The sequence below is a fragment of the Myodes glareolus genome, chromosome 11 (assembly GCF_982192425.1).
Source record: "Myodes glareolus chromosome 11, mMyoGla1.1, whole genome shotgun sequence".
NCBI classification, from domain to species: Eukaryota; Metazoa; Chordata; class Mammalia; order Rodentia; family Cricetidae; genus Myodes; species Myodes glareolus.
Window position 1 is genome coordinate 42,259,637 of NC_142036.1, and position 16,649 is coordinate 42,276,285.

Here is a 16,649-nt window from a genome sequence, read left to right on the forward strand (position 1 = left end):
TCAGAAGCTCTTCCTTTCTTAGGAGTGCCTGGGTGACCTGCAGCCAGCCAGCATCTGCTGAGTTCCATGTATGATCAGCATCGTGCTAGATCCACTGCAAAAAGTTCAATCCCAGCTGGGCCGTGGTGGTGCACGCCTTTATTTTAGGGAAGACACAATTCTGATGAACACAAACACAATATACAAAATATACAAAATACCTAATTTAAAAAAACCAAACCATGCTAAACTAGTACAATGGCATATACCATAGCTGCTATAGAAAAATGGGATACTCAGTGTGGGTAGTAAGGCCAAGTTCCTCAGAGATACAGGCATTCCAGGCTAGGAGACAACTGCCAAAATGAGCACTGTATTGGTAAGAGGAGGACAAGCTGACACTTTCCTTTATTTGGTTGTTCAAGACACCTGAATGTCTACCATATGCTAGGTAACAGGAGTTCAGGAAAATAAGGCACCTGAGGTCTGAACCCAGTCAAATGTAAATGGTTATAAAGGTATGTCTACATAACTGGACCCACAGGCTAGGATTCTATCCTGAGGGCATGGTGGAAGGGAACAAGGCACAGAAAAGTTTAAGGGAAATAAAAGTCACTTGTGTCTTACAGGATTAAGCTGAGTCAAGGAAATTCCCAGGAACGGATTGAGGCCCTCTCCCTGATCCGTGTGCTCAAGCTCATGACAGCCAAGCTTCTCCCAAGCTTCCTGAGCTGCTTCTCTGATGAGTTCATAGCAATTCGGCAGGCAGCTTGTTTGGCGGCAGGTGCCCTGCAGATCTGTGACAAGATGGTAAGTCAAGGCAGCATGCTGTCGTCTCATCTGCTGGACCTGCAGAGAGTGTCACCATCGCTGCGGTGCTCGGAACACTCACTGTCCTGTGGGAACGTGGAATGAGCAGCGACAGGCAGGTGAAAGGAGACACAGACCACATCAATCAGTAAGAAGCATTGAGCCTAGTGAGCCCAAACTTCAAGCCAGAGCATGCCACCCTCTCAATCCGTTCTCATCTCAGCTAACTAGCTTCCTAATACCTGGCCACTGATAGGCTCAAGAGTTAGTGCCAATGGGGACTGGAGAGATGGTTAGCAGATAAGAGCACTGGCTGCTCTTCCAAAGGACCTGGGTTCAATTCCCAGCACCCACATGGCAGCTCTCAACTGTGTGTAACTTCAAGATCTGACACCCTCACACAGACATACATATAGGTACAATGCCAATGTACATAAAATAAAAATAAATAAGATATTTAAAAATTTTAAAAAAAAGTTCGTGCCAATGAAGAGTTTACACTCCCTCATTATTAGGGGGAAGCTAGACAGAAGTATTCAAAGGAAGTCTAAGTGAAGCATGGTGTGATCCTTGCACTTGGGAGGTAAGAGACAGAAGTTCAAGAATTTGAGGTAAGGGGCTGGAGAAATGGCTTAGCAGTTAAGAACACCAACAGCTCTTCCAGAGGACTCAGTTTCATTCTCAGCATCCACATGGTGGCTTACAATTATCTGTAATTCTAGTTTCAAGGGATCCAATGCCACCTTCTGGCCTCTGAGGGCATTGTACTACATGGTGCATAGACAAACACATGTAGGCAAAACACCCATCACATTAGAAAGCATTTGAGGTCAACCTAGGCTACAAAGTAATACAGTCTCAAAAGTGAATGGGGGGGGGGGCAATTGGGGAGAAAGTTTTGAGACTAGGGGTACAATTCAGTGGTAGAGCATGTAGTTAGTGTATGTATGGCTACAGATCTCTGTGCTAAGAAAAATACACAAAGACTAGACAATTCAGCTAGTTATATAGGCTGATACTTGGGGCTATAGCCCATTTGTCACTAGAATTGATAGAAGGTTGCTTTTCCAGTTAAAGCATCCCTAGAAGTAAGTGGGGTCCCTGTTTCTGGTCCATTCTTACTCTGGTTCTTCCCACTCAACTTTTCTTTGTCTACTGCAGGTGCTTAAATGCCTCCTGAATCTGATGCACAGAGACCCCTACTGGAAAATCAAGGCTTTCGCCATTCGAGGTATTGCAGAAATAGCGCCAAGCCCTAGACTTGAAATACTTTCTTCAAGCTAACAGATACCTAGAAACTCTAGTGAGACAGCTAAAGTGTAGTGGGAAGAACTGTCTTAGTGTCTCAGAAGTCTCTGTGCTGAGAAAGAAAAGAGATTTTATTTTAAAGGTTTAGCTAATGACTCTTTTTGTTTGTTTGTTTGTTTTTTGGTTTTTTGAGACAGGGTTTCTCTGTAGCCTTGGAGCCTGTCCTGGAACTAGCTCTTATAGACCAGGTTGGCCTCGAACTCACAGAGATCCGCCTGCCTCTGCCTCCCGAGTGCTGGGATTAAAGGCGTGCGCCACCACCACCCGGTTTAGCTAATGATTCTAAGTCTAGGTCTGCTTAAACTTTTTAGCAAAGAACAGACTCCACAGTCCCCACCTACAGAATTAAGGGTAAGTTTCTAGTTGATATCCACGGTTGGATACATCTTGCTCTCCATGGAGAGTTCAACTATAGCACTTGTTAAGCGTCAAATCAGATTCGACAGTTGCAAAGAGCTTAAAACTTGCTCTTCAGTGGTGGCGCACGCCTTCAATCCCAGCACTGGGAGGCAGAGGCAGGTGGATCTCTATGAGTTTGAGGCCTGCCTGGTCTACAGAGCTAGTTCCAGGACAGCTAGGGCTGTTACACAGAGAAACCCTGTCTTGAAAAACAAACAAAATCTTGCTCTTCAGTTTTTCAGGCTTTTTTTCTAGAACCTCTGTGCTGCTTCTCTTTTTGAAATGGTCTCTGATAGACCCCCCTAGGAGAACAAGACCTAAGAAATCCTGAGAAGTAATTGTGCCTTCCTCCCCCACCAGTCTACCTTAACTACTCTGCTCTTCCATGTCAGATCTGCCCCCAGTCTAATTCCTGAGCAGGCAATCTTGTCTGTTTATATCCCATTAGGCAAGGACAGGAAGAAACACCCCTCTTAGGGGTCCTTTGGAAGAACTATCCTAGTGCAGTCAGGCAGGGTGGAACACACCTGTAACTGCAGCCCTCAGAAGGCAAAGGCGGGGGATCACTGCAAATGTGAGGTCAGCCAGGGCTACACAGCAAGACCCTGCCCCAAAGCTAGGCATCAAACGCTACACATGCTGAACAACGCTTTGCTAGCTCTCTAAAGTTCCTTTCTAAACTTCTCTACTTTTCACTTTACTATCTTCTTATGATTAACTGCCATCCCCCAAGATACTGTCTGCAAGACTCAAATTCCTTCTGGATGTAGGATATAGTCAACTTAAGTCTTCAATGACAGTGGGACATGCTTGCCCTGTCACCTCTACAGCTCTGGGACAGATTGGGCAAGTGAGTCCCCAGCTGACAGATCTTCTGCTCTGGGCTATCCACTATGAAGAATCACCAGGTGTACGACTGGAAGCGTGCCGTAGCATCCTAGCCCTCAAGCTTCAAGGAAACCAGGTCAGGGACACCTTTCAGGACGTGCTACTCCTGGAGGACCACGAGGCGGTTCTAAAGTAAGCACCAAAGCTCTGGTTTCTACCATGACCTCAGACTGCCAACTCTCCAATCCCTGAGCACTAACTATGTTCTGTTTTTTCAGGCTAGGCGGTAACAGAAAATCCTGCCATAATTAGACTGTCACAGCTCCCATAGTTCATGTGTTATTTCTCTTCTTCCAGGGAGTTTTAAATTATTCATTTATTCAACAAACATTTATCCAGTAGCTACTGAAACAAGAGTCAACAAAACCAGGGTCTCAATGCCATTTACCCACACTGTAAGTGCTGTGCCTCCTCCTAGCCCTTTCTGTTGGTCTCAATCCTCCAATGCAGATGAAAGTCTACAGTAGAAGCTGTGGTGACAATTAATGAAATGACATTTGGCAACTTTCACAAAGGTGTTTAATAACAGTAACTGTCACTGCCTTCACAGAAATACTCTGGAACTGCACGAGGACCGTGTAAATTATCACGTCATTTCTGCAGAGAAGACTCAGTTACTGTTGACGAGTGGAGTTTAGGGTTTCTTGCCTAATTCCAAATCCTACAATGTTTAACACCATGCTTTCTTTTTAAGGACAGGGTAGAACAATCTTTCATACATTTCAGGGAAATTTACCAGGCAATGATGGCACTCAACTTTGAAATGGAAGGAAATCAAGATATGCTTCAGGAGATCAAGAACAAGGTAAGTAAGTACAAACTGTGTTTTCAGGAGGAAATCCAGGGCTTCCATGTTTTACTAATAAGCATGATCTAGTCAATTACTTTATCTTTATTGTTTTGGTTTTTTGAGAGTTTTACTATGTAGCTCAAAATGACCTTAATGATCTTCTTGCTCAGCCTCTCAGTTCCATGCTTGGCATAATCAAATTACTCTAAAGCTTTTTCCTCATTAATCCTGTTGGTTGCTTGCTTTTTTAAACATTTTCTCCTTAGATTGAAACACTAAATCAAAAGGACTTGTTGACGGAGAAAATATTCAAGATGGAAATGGCCATAAAAAATGTGAAGGAAAAAGCAAGACGTATTTACTCAGAACCCAAGGAGGGCCAAAAACCACTGGAATTCCAAACTTTTCTTCTAGACGTTTTTCAGAGTAGGTTTCTTCTGGGTGAACCCATCCCTTGACTCTTCTTACCAGACTATCCCAGGATCTGGACACTGGGGAACTTCATAGGAGCCCTGTATGATTTAAGTCAGAAAGGCTACCCATTCTCCTTCCTGGTTTCCATTCACTGTCCCCCCAGGTTTCCATCCATCTGCAATTGTGTGTAATTTAAAAGGTAGCTCCATCTGAACTGATTTTAAAAGGACATACCTAGAAAAGCAAATTACTACTATGTGTGTTTGATTAAGCACCCCAAAAGACCTTACACATTTCATCTGTTATAGTGGTCATCTCTGGAAAGTGCAGCCGGAAGGAGAGCAATCATTGTATATTCTAACTTAAGGGAAAAAAATAATTTTTAAAAGTTCTCAACCATAGAAACTGAATCTACGAGTTATGATGACATGATCTTCAGAGGCCTAGACACACTCTAGATGATGAAGGGTCAAAAGTTGAACTATACCAAAATATACTTACAAAATCTGTAAGCAGCAACCTCGGTCATTCGGCCAGTTGCCTACCAGCTACCACCCCAAACCCGGATCTTCTGCTTCCAAGTGCTCTTTCTGGTGCACCAGGCTCTCTTCCACCAATCATGAGAACATACACTTGCCAGATTTGGGGAAGTTTCGTCCAACTGCCAGGGGAAAACAAATGAGAGTGGAAAGTAACTTGAACACCAATCTTCCCTGTGGCCAGCGTGCTAAAAGTTGGATGACTAAAGCCTATGAAAGCATAACCAGGTGACATGACACGGTCCTCTAGGGACTTAAACCACGCACTGAGCAAATACAATATATACTTCAAAGCTGACTCTGCCAGTGGAAGCTTTTCCGTGAGGACTGCCCAGCTGGAGTTCAAGTAGCATAACTAACATGAGCAAACTACCTCCAAAGCTAATAAATGGTCCCAACCACATCTGCTTCTCTTCTTTAATGAGTGATGCTGAGGATGAACCCAAAGCACCACATATGCCAAGCATACACTTGCTCTACCCAGCCCTCTTCTTTAAAAAAGTTAATATACTCCTTTGACATCATACATCACATTGCCTTTCATCTCTGCCATATCTCCCCTATCTCTTCCTTGTCTCACACTTTTCAAACTACCCCCCCCGCCACACACACACACACACACACACACACACATACCCACACACAAAGAAATCTAGGCTTAGAAAAGAGAAACAGTCTTTGGCGCTTTTTAATAAATCTTCTATCATTCATACAAACTTAACATAGCATACTGACCCCGTCCCGTCCCACAAATTGATGAAAGAGAACTCAGAGAAGCAACTTCCATATAAAAATCCCTAAGGTCTCAAGCAGATTGGCACAGCCAATGCCACCCAACACACTGAAGCCCGCAGGGAATGCAGTTGGTACTGTGAAATGATAGGGGTCGTTACTTCTGCAGACACAGCTTTCCCCCCTTGCTCCAATTTCTGTTTACTTTTGTACCTAGATGAAGAGGTTCCTCCTAGGAAAGGGTCTGAGATTTGCGACATTGAAGCAGCCATAAAGGTAAACGTAACCATACTGATGCTCAGCAAGGTAAGCCCACGACTTCTTTAAGGGAGAAAAAGGTGCAGGCGGTGATGGAGGGAGAATCACGACCACATTCTTTCCAGCCATCCTCAAGACACTAGCTCAGAACAAGAGGGGTCTTGGTGAGCAGCAGCCCCTTATCATACAGCATGGTTGCCAAGGAAAGCTGGTCTTCCACACTGTCACAGGGCAGATCCCCTACTCTCACAAACTCTGGGTAGGAGCGGAGCAAGAGCTCCATGGCGTCAGCTTGCTGTGGGTAGATTTCCAAGCACTTGGGTTCCTCCAGGTGATAAACACGAGAGTTTTCCACCGTGTAATAGAGGAACAAACGGCCTCCCTCACCCACCAGCCGAGCTATGCCATCCTGAAGCATATGGACTTCTGTTTCTGTGGTCAACTGGGCCCCCACATTGACAGGCTCTCCAGCCTCCCAGCGAATTGGGAGCCCGTGAACACTCAATGCCCGTTCCCGATCAGTCAACACAGGGGGCAGAGAATCGTGGATGAAGTCTTTGGCTCTCTGGTCGGCCACAGCATCGACAGGAGCGAAGTGTCCCAGGCGCGCAACCAAGACCCGCACCTTTTCCATGAACGCTGTTCTTCTCGGATCCTTAGAGTCTGAATGCTGGGCCCCCATGTAATCCATGAAGTCTCGAGGCAGACCTCTGCGGAACTCAACATTTTCTTCTATTGCTGCTTGCACGGCCAGGGGCAGTACCGCCTCCAGGAAGTCACCCCATGTATTGCGCTGGAAGGTGGACAAGGTGAGGTGCAGAGAGTGGACTCCATCCTGACACTCGGCTTGATGAATGAAGCCTCGAGGAAAATAAAGCAGGTCGCCAGGTTCCAGTACCGTTTGTAGCACCGGCTCACCAAGGTCCTCCTGGCTGAAGTTGGGACTAGATGTCAGAGCCAGCTCCTCACTTGGGTCCCGCGGTCGGTAGACACGCCAGAGTTTCCGACCTTCCAACTGCAACACGAAAGCCTCAATGTCGTCGTAGTGGGGGGCAAAGCCCTGGGAGTTGGGGGGCGTGAGGTAAACGTTGGAGCCGGCCATGCTTCCGAACTGTTCCTGGAGCACGGCCAAAAACTGCCACACGGTGGGCGAGAAAGCCTGCGGGCAGAGAAGGCGCAAGGAGCAGCCGGCCTGGTACAGGGACCAGGCGGCGGCGGGCAGGGCGCGGCCCGGTGGGTTCAGGGTCTCCCGCCGCCCGTCGATGTAGCGCGCGGCATCCAGATGCTGCCCGAAGTGCACGTCCTCGTGGCGCAGCATCGAGTCCAGGTCGGCGGTGGAGAAGAGGCCTCCGTAGTAAGTGGGGTCCTGCCGCCGCACCAGCACCGCCTCCCGCTCCCACAGGCGCCGGTAGAAGTGATCCGGGGGCAGGGGCGCCAGGAGCCACTCGAAGAGGCGGGCGGCGCGCCTCCGGCTGCTGGGGATGCCGTTCAGCTCGGCCAACACCTGCTGCAGCGGCGAGTCCCACGGCTGCTCCGCGTCATCCACGCGCGGGCCCGGAAGGGACACCGGGGTCCCCAGGAGGCGAGAGACTGCGGGCCGCCCCTCCACGCGGCGCCGCAAGGACACCGAAGCCGGCCGCGGCTCCGCCGAAAGCGAGGGCTCCCGCCGCTCGTCAAGCGCCTCCCGCGCGCCCGCGGCCGGCTCCACTTTGGGGGCCGAGGCCTTCCGCAGCAGCGAGCGAGCCCTCAGCGCGGCCACGCGGGCCGCCGCAGTTTTCCGATGCCTGCGGATCCTCCGGGGCCTCGAGGGCAGGGCCAAGACCGACCCGTCGCGGAGCTGCGGCTGGCGCCGCCGCCTCCCCCGCCCGCGCCGGGGCAGCGCGGCGCCGTTCTGAAGCTCCTCCATGGCGGGGCGGTACAGAACCGGAGAAAGCCGGCCGGAGCCGCGCTCCTGCAGCCGCCGTGCTTGCTGGGAAGGGGGCGTCCCCTCCTGCCGCCCCTAATAAGCCACGCCCACCGTCCTCCCGGTACTTTGGCTGACACGATTTGCCACCTTCTTTTAACTACGTGGTACGAGATGGGAAGGCTTAAAAATCCCTACCAGATAAAGACTCCTTGCTGACCGAGCAGTTTAAGAAAACAAGGCACGAGGCATTCCAGAAGAAAACAACTTCTTTCCTCCTTTTTGTTCGTTTGATTTTTGGCACATGGTCTCTCTACGTAGTCCGAGAACTTGCTCTGGTAGACCTCGTGGAGCTCACAGAGATCTGCCTGCCTCTACCTGGCAGTGCGCCGCCACGCCCTGCTTCCTCCAGTCGATTTTGTCGCAGGAATTTTTTGTTCCTTCAGTCGTTTCCTGGTAGAATGAATGAAGGCAAAGTTTGATATTCTGTGTGAATCACACAGTTCTTACTGGTTCTCTTCACTGCGGGAAATTTCATTGTTGGCCAGGCGGTGCTAGCACATGCCTTTAATCCCAGCACTCGAGAGGCAGAGGCAGGCAGATCTCTGTCAGTTCGAAGCCAGCCTGGTCTACAGAGTGAGTTCCAGGACAGCCAGAGCTACTACACAGAGAAATCCCTCGGGGATGTGGGCGGGAGGGAGGAGAGGTTGGGGGGAGGGGGGCAGGAAAAAAAAAACTAACTTCTTCATTGTTAAGCCTTTCTCCATTTCATTTCCCTTTCTCCTTCCTCAATTACAAATCCTTGCTGGATATGGAGGTTCATGCTGTTAGGGACGGAGAGAAGCCCCCAAAGACGACCTTCAACCACGAATGCAATAACAAGAGTATTTTATTGATTTCAACGTTGGGGTGGCCCTTGGTGACCCCTAAAGAAGGCCACAAGCTTCTTTTAAGCGGAGTTAGGGAAATCCCAGACAGGAGGGATTCATCTGAGGCTGATTGGTGGAGGAAAGATTAGTCTGGGGGCTAATTGGTGGGAGGTTCTAGTGGTTAGGGACCTTCCTGCAGCAGGGTAGGGAAAGCTATCTTTAGCATGTAGAAGTCTGGGTGGGGGGGGACATCTGCTGAGTTAGCAGAAGGGCTTTTGGGGACTACTGAGCCAGCAGAAGGGGTTGTGAGAGTGCTTGCTGATGGTCACCCATAAGTTGTGGTTTTCATGAGACATACTTGTTCAGCTCTGTCCCATTCTAGTGAAGTGAAATTAAGGTCTGACCTCTTGTCAGAGCTCGGGTCTGCCCCCTCCCCCTCTCCAGCCTTTTCAAGGTCTGTAATCCCAGCACTTGGAAAGCTGAGGTTACAAGGTGAGACCCTTGTGATTAATATTCTTTCTCTGAAAAGGAAGTTTGTCAGTGTTTTGCTACTTAATCCAGCCTGGCCTCAAACTCCAGGTCTTCTTCTTCTCTTCTTCTTCTCTTCTTCTTCTTCTTCTTCTTCTTCTTCTTCTTCTTCTTCTTCTTCTCCTCCTCCTCCTCCTCCTCCTCCTCCTCCTCCTTCTTTTCCTCCTTCTTCTCCTCCTTCTCCTCCTCCTCCTCCTGCTCTTCCTCTTCCTCCTCCTCCTTCTTTCTTCTTCTATTTATTTATTATGTATACAGTGTTCCACCTGTATGTTTGCCTGAATGCCAGAAGAGGGCACCAGATTTTATCCTAGATGGTTGTGAGCCAGCGTGGGGTTGCTGTAGGGTTGCTGACAATTGAACTCAAGATCTCTGGAAGAGCCGCCAGTGCTCCTAACCTCTCCAACACGCCGCCCCACCCCCAGGTCTTCTTGCCTTAATCTGAGATGACAAGTATGTCCAGTAGGTTGTTTCTGTTTCTCTCCTCTTTTTCAAGATTCTGGCTTTTTGTAAGTGTGTGTGTGTGTGTGTGTGTGTGTGTGTGTGTGTGTGTCCACAGAGACCAGAAGGGAGTGCCAGATCCCTTGGAACTGGAGTTACAGTTGTTTGTGGAATCCTTTCTCTGGTCCTCTGATCGAGCAGTAAACACTCTCTAACCAAGGAACTATCTCTCCAGACCCCAGCAGACTCTGCTTCTGCATGCCTTCTTGGTGGGGGCAGGGGTACATGTGTGTGTGTACCACCATGCCTGCTAGAATAGAGTTCCTGATTGGGGCAGGATGGCAGCAGGAGTTAGGTAGTTTAAATGATTTCTACATACGCCCCATGGAAGCTTAAGTGAATTGACCAGCACGTGTGATGGTTAACATTTCAACTCGGCAGGATCTACAATCACTAAAGAGGCAAACCCCTGGGCACAGATTGGGTGATTATTTAGATGAAGTTGAAGTAGGAAGACCCCCTCTAATTGTGGGCAGCACCATAGCATGGATGGGAACCTGGACTGGGTAAACGATTGCTCTGCACAGCTCCCCTGTTAGTCCCTGCTTCCTGACTGGGAGGAAGTGTGATTGGCTGCTTCCTGCTCTTGCAACCACGCCTACCCTACCAGGGTGGGTTGTAAGTCCACGTCAAAACCCCACCTCCCGAAAGTTGCTTTTCAGGTATTTTTTGTCACAGACAGGAAAGTTACTGCGACAAAACTCACAGAGGACTATATCAGGCGGGGCCGTCGTGAGTGGTTGTGAAGGGACTGCTCTATCCGACGGGGCCATCGCGAGAGGCTGGGAAGGGTCCCGCTCAGCACAGAGCAGTGGGGACTTAAAGCAGCCAGGGCCCTACCAAGTTCTGTGCCCTAGTAGAAGACTGCAGGGGGCCTGGAAGAAGGGGCCTCAGGAGGAATAGCCTTCACTTTTAAACAACCATTGTTATTGCTTTTTAAATTTAATTTAAAATATTTTTGGGATTTATTTCATGTGTATGGATGTTTTGCCTGAATGTAAGTCTGCACCTCATATGCCTAGATGAGGGCATCAGACCCCCCTTGGAACGGGAATTATAGCTAGTTGTGGACTTTCAAGTTATAGCCAGGATTCTGGGAATGAAACCTGTGTACTCTGAAAGAGCAGCTAGTGCTTTTAATGGCTGAGCCATCTCTCTGGGTTCCTTCTTCCATTTTAAAGTGTGTGTGGGTGTGGGTGTGTGTGCGCGCGCGCGCACGCGCGTGTGTACTCACACATGTGTGTGGAGGCCAGGGGTCAATGTCAGGTGTCACCCTTTGTCATCATTTTGCTATTTTGAGATATGATGTCTCACTGAAACTGGAGATCAGGGGTCAGGAAGACAGGCTGGATAGTAAGCTCCAGAGGTCCTCCTGTCTTTGCCTCCCCAGTGCTGGGCCTACTAGCCTGGCTTGTCCCATGGGTGCTGAGGATTCAAACTCAAGCCTTCAAACCTGTACAACAGGTGCTCTGCCAGCTGAGCCACACTCTCCCAGTCCTGGGAGCTTCTTTCCTAAGTGACATAAAGGCAGAGTGTGCTGGAAGCATCCTGGTATTAGGTCCCCGGGATAGATGCAGACAAAGTGCAGATCATATATGGCACTGGAAATTGGATTCTCTTTTCAAATAGAATGCTTTCCAGGTGACAAAGGGCAAAGCTGAAGCGAACCTGGGGATCTTCTGGGCTTCTCCGCTCCGTAGCTGAGGAGCCTGTGTTTAACGACTGGAAGACGCAGTTTGTCATTTCCACACGCCGTACAAATATCTTCTCCTCCCAGCCCTTCCTGTGACCTCATCCTTTTCTTTTCTGAACGCGTTGTGATTTCCTTAAATAAAGAGTTTTGCTGCTATCTCTGTCTTCTCATTTCCCCTGTAGCTGGGAGTTGCCTTTGGCGACCTGACTTATCTTGCATTTCATCACTTTTCCTGTGGCCTTAGTTCTCACTACAGAAGCAGCTATTAATAACTATTTCCATAGGTGTATATCGTTGAGCGACTTGAAATAATGTCCTTAGTATATTGGGGAGGTTGTTGCTGTGAGACGGGCTCTTACTCTATAGTCCAGATTGACTTGGAACTCATTATGTAGCCAGGCTGGCCTCAAATTCATGGCGTTCCTCACTCAGCCTTCTCAGTGCTGAGACTACAGGCAAGAGCCACCACACTTGGCTCTGTAGTATTTTTATGCGTGGGACTAGGAAGAGGGAAGTCAGACAAAATAAGACTTTTATCAGAATTTGTCTAGGGTTCACATGTGCCAGTATATATGTATATATTTATGTGTTCCTACTTACATCTATGCATAATATGGAAGAATAGGGGGAGCCATTTTATCATGATAATCTAACAGTGATTATTATTGTTAAATCCTAATATAAACTTTGGAGGATAAGCCACCATTATCAAAACTCAACACTGTTTCATCAAGTGCTTCTACTTCCAGTAAAGACATCTTTCCCAAACATTCACCCAGGGCTGGCGAGATGGCTCCACAGTTAAGAATGAGTGCTGCTCTTTTAGGGGCCCGGAGCTTGGTTCCCAGCATTCACATAAGTGGCTCACAACTGCCTGTGACTCCAGCTCCAGCAGATCTGACCCCCTCTTCTGGCCTCCAGAGGCACCTGCACACGGGTGCACATACATACGCACAGTCACACAGACACATGCATGATAAAACATATCTTAAGCAAGTTAAAGAATAAAAATGTAAAACTTCATTTCTATGGTGTGCACCTGTAGTTTCAATTACCCGGGAGGCTGAAGAAAGAGGATCACATGAGTCCACAGGTTCCAGACCTTCCTGGACAAAATAATGAAACCCTGCTTCAAATAGAATTCTTATGTGTACAAATATATGAATGCTCGTTGCTTATAGTTCAAAACTGTGCATTGAGCAACAGTCCAATCTTATAAAGGCATTTCCTCCATTGATATTCTCTTCTCAGATGGCTAGCTTGTGTCAAATTGACATAAAACTAGCCAGGATGAGCAGGCTTGGAGAAGTCAGAGGGCAACTTGCAAGATTCAGTTCTCTCTTTCCCATGTGGGTACCAGGGATCAAACAGAATGATAAACAAGCTAGTCCTTCAAGTCAGCATGCAAAAAGTCCAACTTTGTTACTGAGCAATTGAGGCCTCTTCTCCACATTAGGCTGGTCAGAGTCAAGGGAGACGGGCTGCTAGCTTCTTATTGAATTTAATAGCTTCTAGCTACTCTAATAACCTGGGTTAAATTGAGCTGTTTTCTCACTAGAGACTGTATGTTAATATTTCTCTGCAGAATGTGCTGCCCCGTGTGCCGAGTCCCTGGCTAAAGAGTCCTGCTGTACAACTCCCCACACACAAAAGTCGCTCACCATTTTTCAGAGATCTGCGGACTGCCCGAGAAAAAAGAATCGAAGAAGGGCCCTTCGGAGCTGACCCAGATCTTTCTAGCTGGGCAAATTACTGAGAAGATTGTCTTTCAGCACCAGTGTGTGTGTGTGGGGGGGGGGGGTAAAGCTGATCCTATCTGGGCTGAATGCTTCTCTTGCTCTTAGAGTGTGGGCAGGCCACACTCTGTCTCTTCCATTGGTACTGTACAATGTCCTCACTGTGTTCGCAAAGTTAAACTATTTATCAATCAGCTTTACTATTATTGTTATTATTATCGTCATCATCTTAGATAAGGTCTCTCTACTTAGCCCTGGATGTCCTGGAACTCACTATGTAGACCAGGCTGGCTTCAAACTCACGGAGATCCACCTAACTCTGCCTCCCAAGTGCTGGGATTAAAGGCGTGTGTCACCATACCCAATTTATTATTTTTGAGACCCGGTCTTGCTATGTGGTCCAACCTGGACTGGAATTTACTATATAGGTCAGCCCGAATGTGAACTTGCAATCCTCATGCCTCAGCCTCCAGAATATGGCACTACAGAAATGTGCTACCATGTCCGATTACTCTAGTTCCTTTTTTAGTGGGGGAGAGGGGAAGTTACTAGAGATTGAATATGGGCCCTCATATGTTAGAAGGCAGTTCTCTACCACTAAGCTAACCTAGCCCTGCTTTTACTCTATGTGTGATGGTGTGTAAAGGGATTTTAACTGTTGGGGACTATTATTTTAAGGTGTATGACTTTTGTTTATGCTGCATTTGTTTAACCCTGTAAAGCCTGTGTTACTGTGCCTGTCTAAAACACCTGATGGTCTAAGAAAGAGCTGAACAGCCAATGGCAAGGCAGAAGCAAGGATAGGCAGGGCAGAGAGTATAAATAAGAGAAAAGAGGAGGAGGAGGAGAAGCAGTAAAAGAAGCAAGAGAATAAGGAGGAAGGACATCAGGAGCCAACAACCCAGCTACACAGCAAGCCATGAAGAAAGAAGTAAAGAAAAGTACACAGAAATAGAGAAAGATAAAAGCCCAGAGGCAAAAGGTAGTCGGGATAAATTAAGAAAAACTGGCAAGAAACAAGTCAAGTTAAGGCTGGGCATTCATAACTAAGAATAAGCCTCTGTATGTGATTTATTTGGGAGCTGGGTGGTGGGACCACCAAAAGAGTAAAAAAAATATCACACAACACTTAACTACATAATCCTGGTCTGGAATTCTCTATGTAGACTTGGCTAGCCTCAAGAGATTCACCCGCCTCTGTCTTCCAAGTGCTAGTATTAAAGGCATGCAGCCACCATACCTGACCCTTTTTAACTCTTCTGAAGTTTGGAGACAGTGTTTACCCAGTTGTCTAGGCTGGCACTGTTGACCTCACTCTGTAATCCAGACACATTTTTGTCTCGGTCTCCCTAATAGGTGGGATTACAGAACTGTGCCACCAGGCTCGGCTTGCTACTGGGTTTCTCCTTGTGCACTGTTTACACAGGATTAAAGAATGCTAGTTCCACACTAAATGACTGAGTGTATTTCTCCACACACCTGGAAGGTCACATCCTATATACATGTCAGACCTGTAAATTTACTAGAGTAGAAGTATAAAAGACGCAGAATCTTTCACAAGATATACAAGTTTCTTACTGAAACCCAAAGGAGATTCCTGTTTGTTTAATAAACCTCCCAGGTGATGTGTGTATGTGTGAGTGTGTATGTGTGTATCTGTGTCTATGTCTATATGTATATGTATGTGCATGTCTCCATGTTCAGTTTTGTTCTACAGAAAGTTCCTTAACTACAGCCCACAGGGAACTATAAAGGGATATCACATGACCATTACAAAAAATAAAAAGCCAACCCAACCCCATCACACTACACTTCTGGGTGTGAACACGTTTAGATTCCTAGGATACAACTCCAGAGTTTCCCAAGGCTGGCTAATAGTCCTCATGAGTTCTCTTCCATGTATGTAATGCTTTAAAGATTTGGGCATTAGGGTGGGAGGGAGAACAGGGGTTGGAATATAAAATAAATTTTTAAAAATTAGTTTAAAAAAGATTTAGGCATTGAGGAGTAGTTAAAGTCTGTATGTGTCAGAAGATGGAATTCTATAAGTACACTTGATACCCAAAATAGCCGTAGAAAAGGAGAAACTCAGAATACAAAAGAGGTGTGAATCTAGCTCTTTTTCCTAAATACTGATTGCTATTTATACCCTAAAAAGCACTGAAACAGTCAGCAATGGAAATAATGGCAGATGGCTGGGCATGGTGGCTCATGTCTGTAATTCTAGCATTTGAGAGGCAGAGGCAGGCAATGCTTTGTGAGCTCAAGGCCAGCTAGGGCTGCATATTGAGGCCCTGGCTAGAAAGAAAGGTGGGAAGGGGAGGGAAGAAAGGAGTGGGGATGGAGGGAAGCAAATAAAGGCAGTGTGAGACAACCCCTCCCCCTACCACCACACACATTTTCTCTTCTGGTAGCACTATCAGCATTAAAATATGAAAAACAATATCTCCCCCCCACCATGAACTCTTGACTATGAAGCGTGATAGGGGAGGGCTGTAGGAAATACCAATTAATGGCATACGAGAAAATCTTTACCTCCTTCGATCCTTTAAAGTAACCCAAACTCCTATTATTTGTTATTGCTTTTGTAGTGCTGACCTAGGACCCCAGCTCTTCACTACTCCAGGACTCCAGACCCCGGGCCCGCTAAACAAAAGCTGAGGAACATTCCCGCTTCCATGTTTTTATCAACTAGTTTATACATTTCTTCGGAATGAAATGCTAACTTGAGACGTGCCATCACATACAGTATATCAAAGTTACTTCCGCATCTAACCTGAGGATTCCAGGCTCTGGCTCCCAGGAGAGATTTGAGACAATGCATGATTCTGTGTGTGTACTTTCTCAGCCCTTCTATCTTTGAATCAGTTGCTTAATAGTGAAAGGGCTTTATTGTGTACCCTTTGCGTTGCTGGCAAGAGCTTGAGAGCTGAACTGAACTCTCCAGTCTGGGAGGCAGCAGGGCCCTACAGAGGGTCTCTTAGGCCATCAGCACTATGGGAGATGAAGCAGGAACAGAAGAAACGGCCCTTGTTCTCGAGGAGTTTACAAGGGGTTTTATAATACACACATGCAAGATTCTTTCAGGACAATATGCTCAGTCTAGTGGGACTTGTGAGGCATACTGCAGCTGTGCTAAAGGAGGGATCTGGGGAGGAGGGATGGAGGGAGGAGGGAGGAGGGGAGGAGGGATCTGGGGAAATCATGAGAGCCTGGAAGCTTTCATCAGATCTGAGACTGAAAGATTTAGACAGGCAGAGCTAGGAGAAAGGACCTTCCAGGTGAGGGGTGGAGGAGGAAAGACT

General features: G+C 47.3%; 2 protein-coding genes across 6 annotated transcripts in view; one reads left to right on the forward strand and one right to left on the reverse strand.

Moving 5' to 3' along the window:
- Heatr4 (HEAT repeat containing 4) overlaps positions 1 to 13,544 on the forward strand; it is a 40,845-nt gene extending 27,301 nt beyond the window's left edge. For all 5 annotated transcript variants that reach the window (XM_087911668.1, XM_048449126.3, XM_087911666.1 and 2 more), the window contains 7 exons: positions 609 to 789; positions 1,951 to 2,020; positions 3,327 to 3,516; positions 4,111 to 4,189; positions 4,441 to 4,600; positions 6,077 to 6,135; positions 13,194 to 13,544. In XM_087911668.1, the coding sequence (XP_087767794.1) occupies positions 609 to 789; positions 1,951 to 2,020; positions 3,327 to 3,516; positions 4,111 to 4,189; positions 4,441 to 4,600; positions 6,077 to 6,135; positions 13,194 to 13,364 (910 nt within the window). In that variant the 3' untranslated portion in view covers positions 13,365 to 13,544. The remainder of the gene's footprint in view (positions 1 to 608; positions 790 to 1,950; positions 2,021 to 3,326; positions 3,517 to 4,110; positions 4,190 to 4,440; positions 4,601 to 6,076; positions 6,136 to 13,193) is intronic.
- LOC125409949 (ribosomal oxygenase 1) lies at positions 122 to 8,078 on the reverse strand. The gene is made up of 3 exons (XM_085697394.2): positions 6,073 to 8,078; positions 5,090 to 5,249; positions 122 to 870 (listed from the first exon to the last, which is right to left on the reverse strand). Exon 1 carries the CDS (start codon positions 8,021 to 8,023, stop codon positions 6,257 to 6,259), a length of 1,767 nt encoding a protein of 588 aa, XP_085553520.2. The 5' UTR covers positions 8,024 to 8,078; the 3' UTR covers positions 122 to 870; positions 5,090 to 5,249; positions 6,073 to 6,256.
- Positions 13,545 to 16,649: the final 3,105 nt, after the last annotated feature.

Bases quoted from the DNA above. Each gene is read 5' to 3' on its own strand.
- LOC125409949 (XM_085697394.2), bottom strand. From the start codon at position 8,023: ATGGAGGAGCTTCAGAACGGCGCCGCGCTGCCCCGGCGCGGGCGGGGG.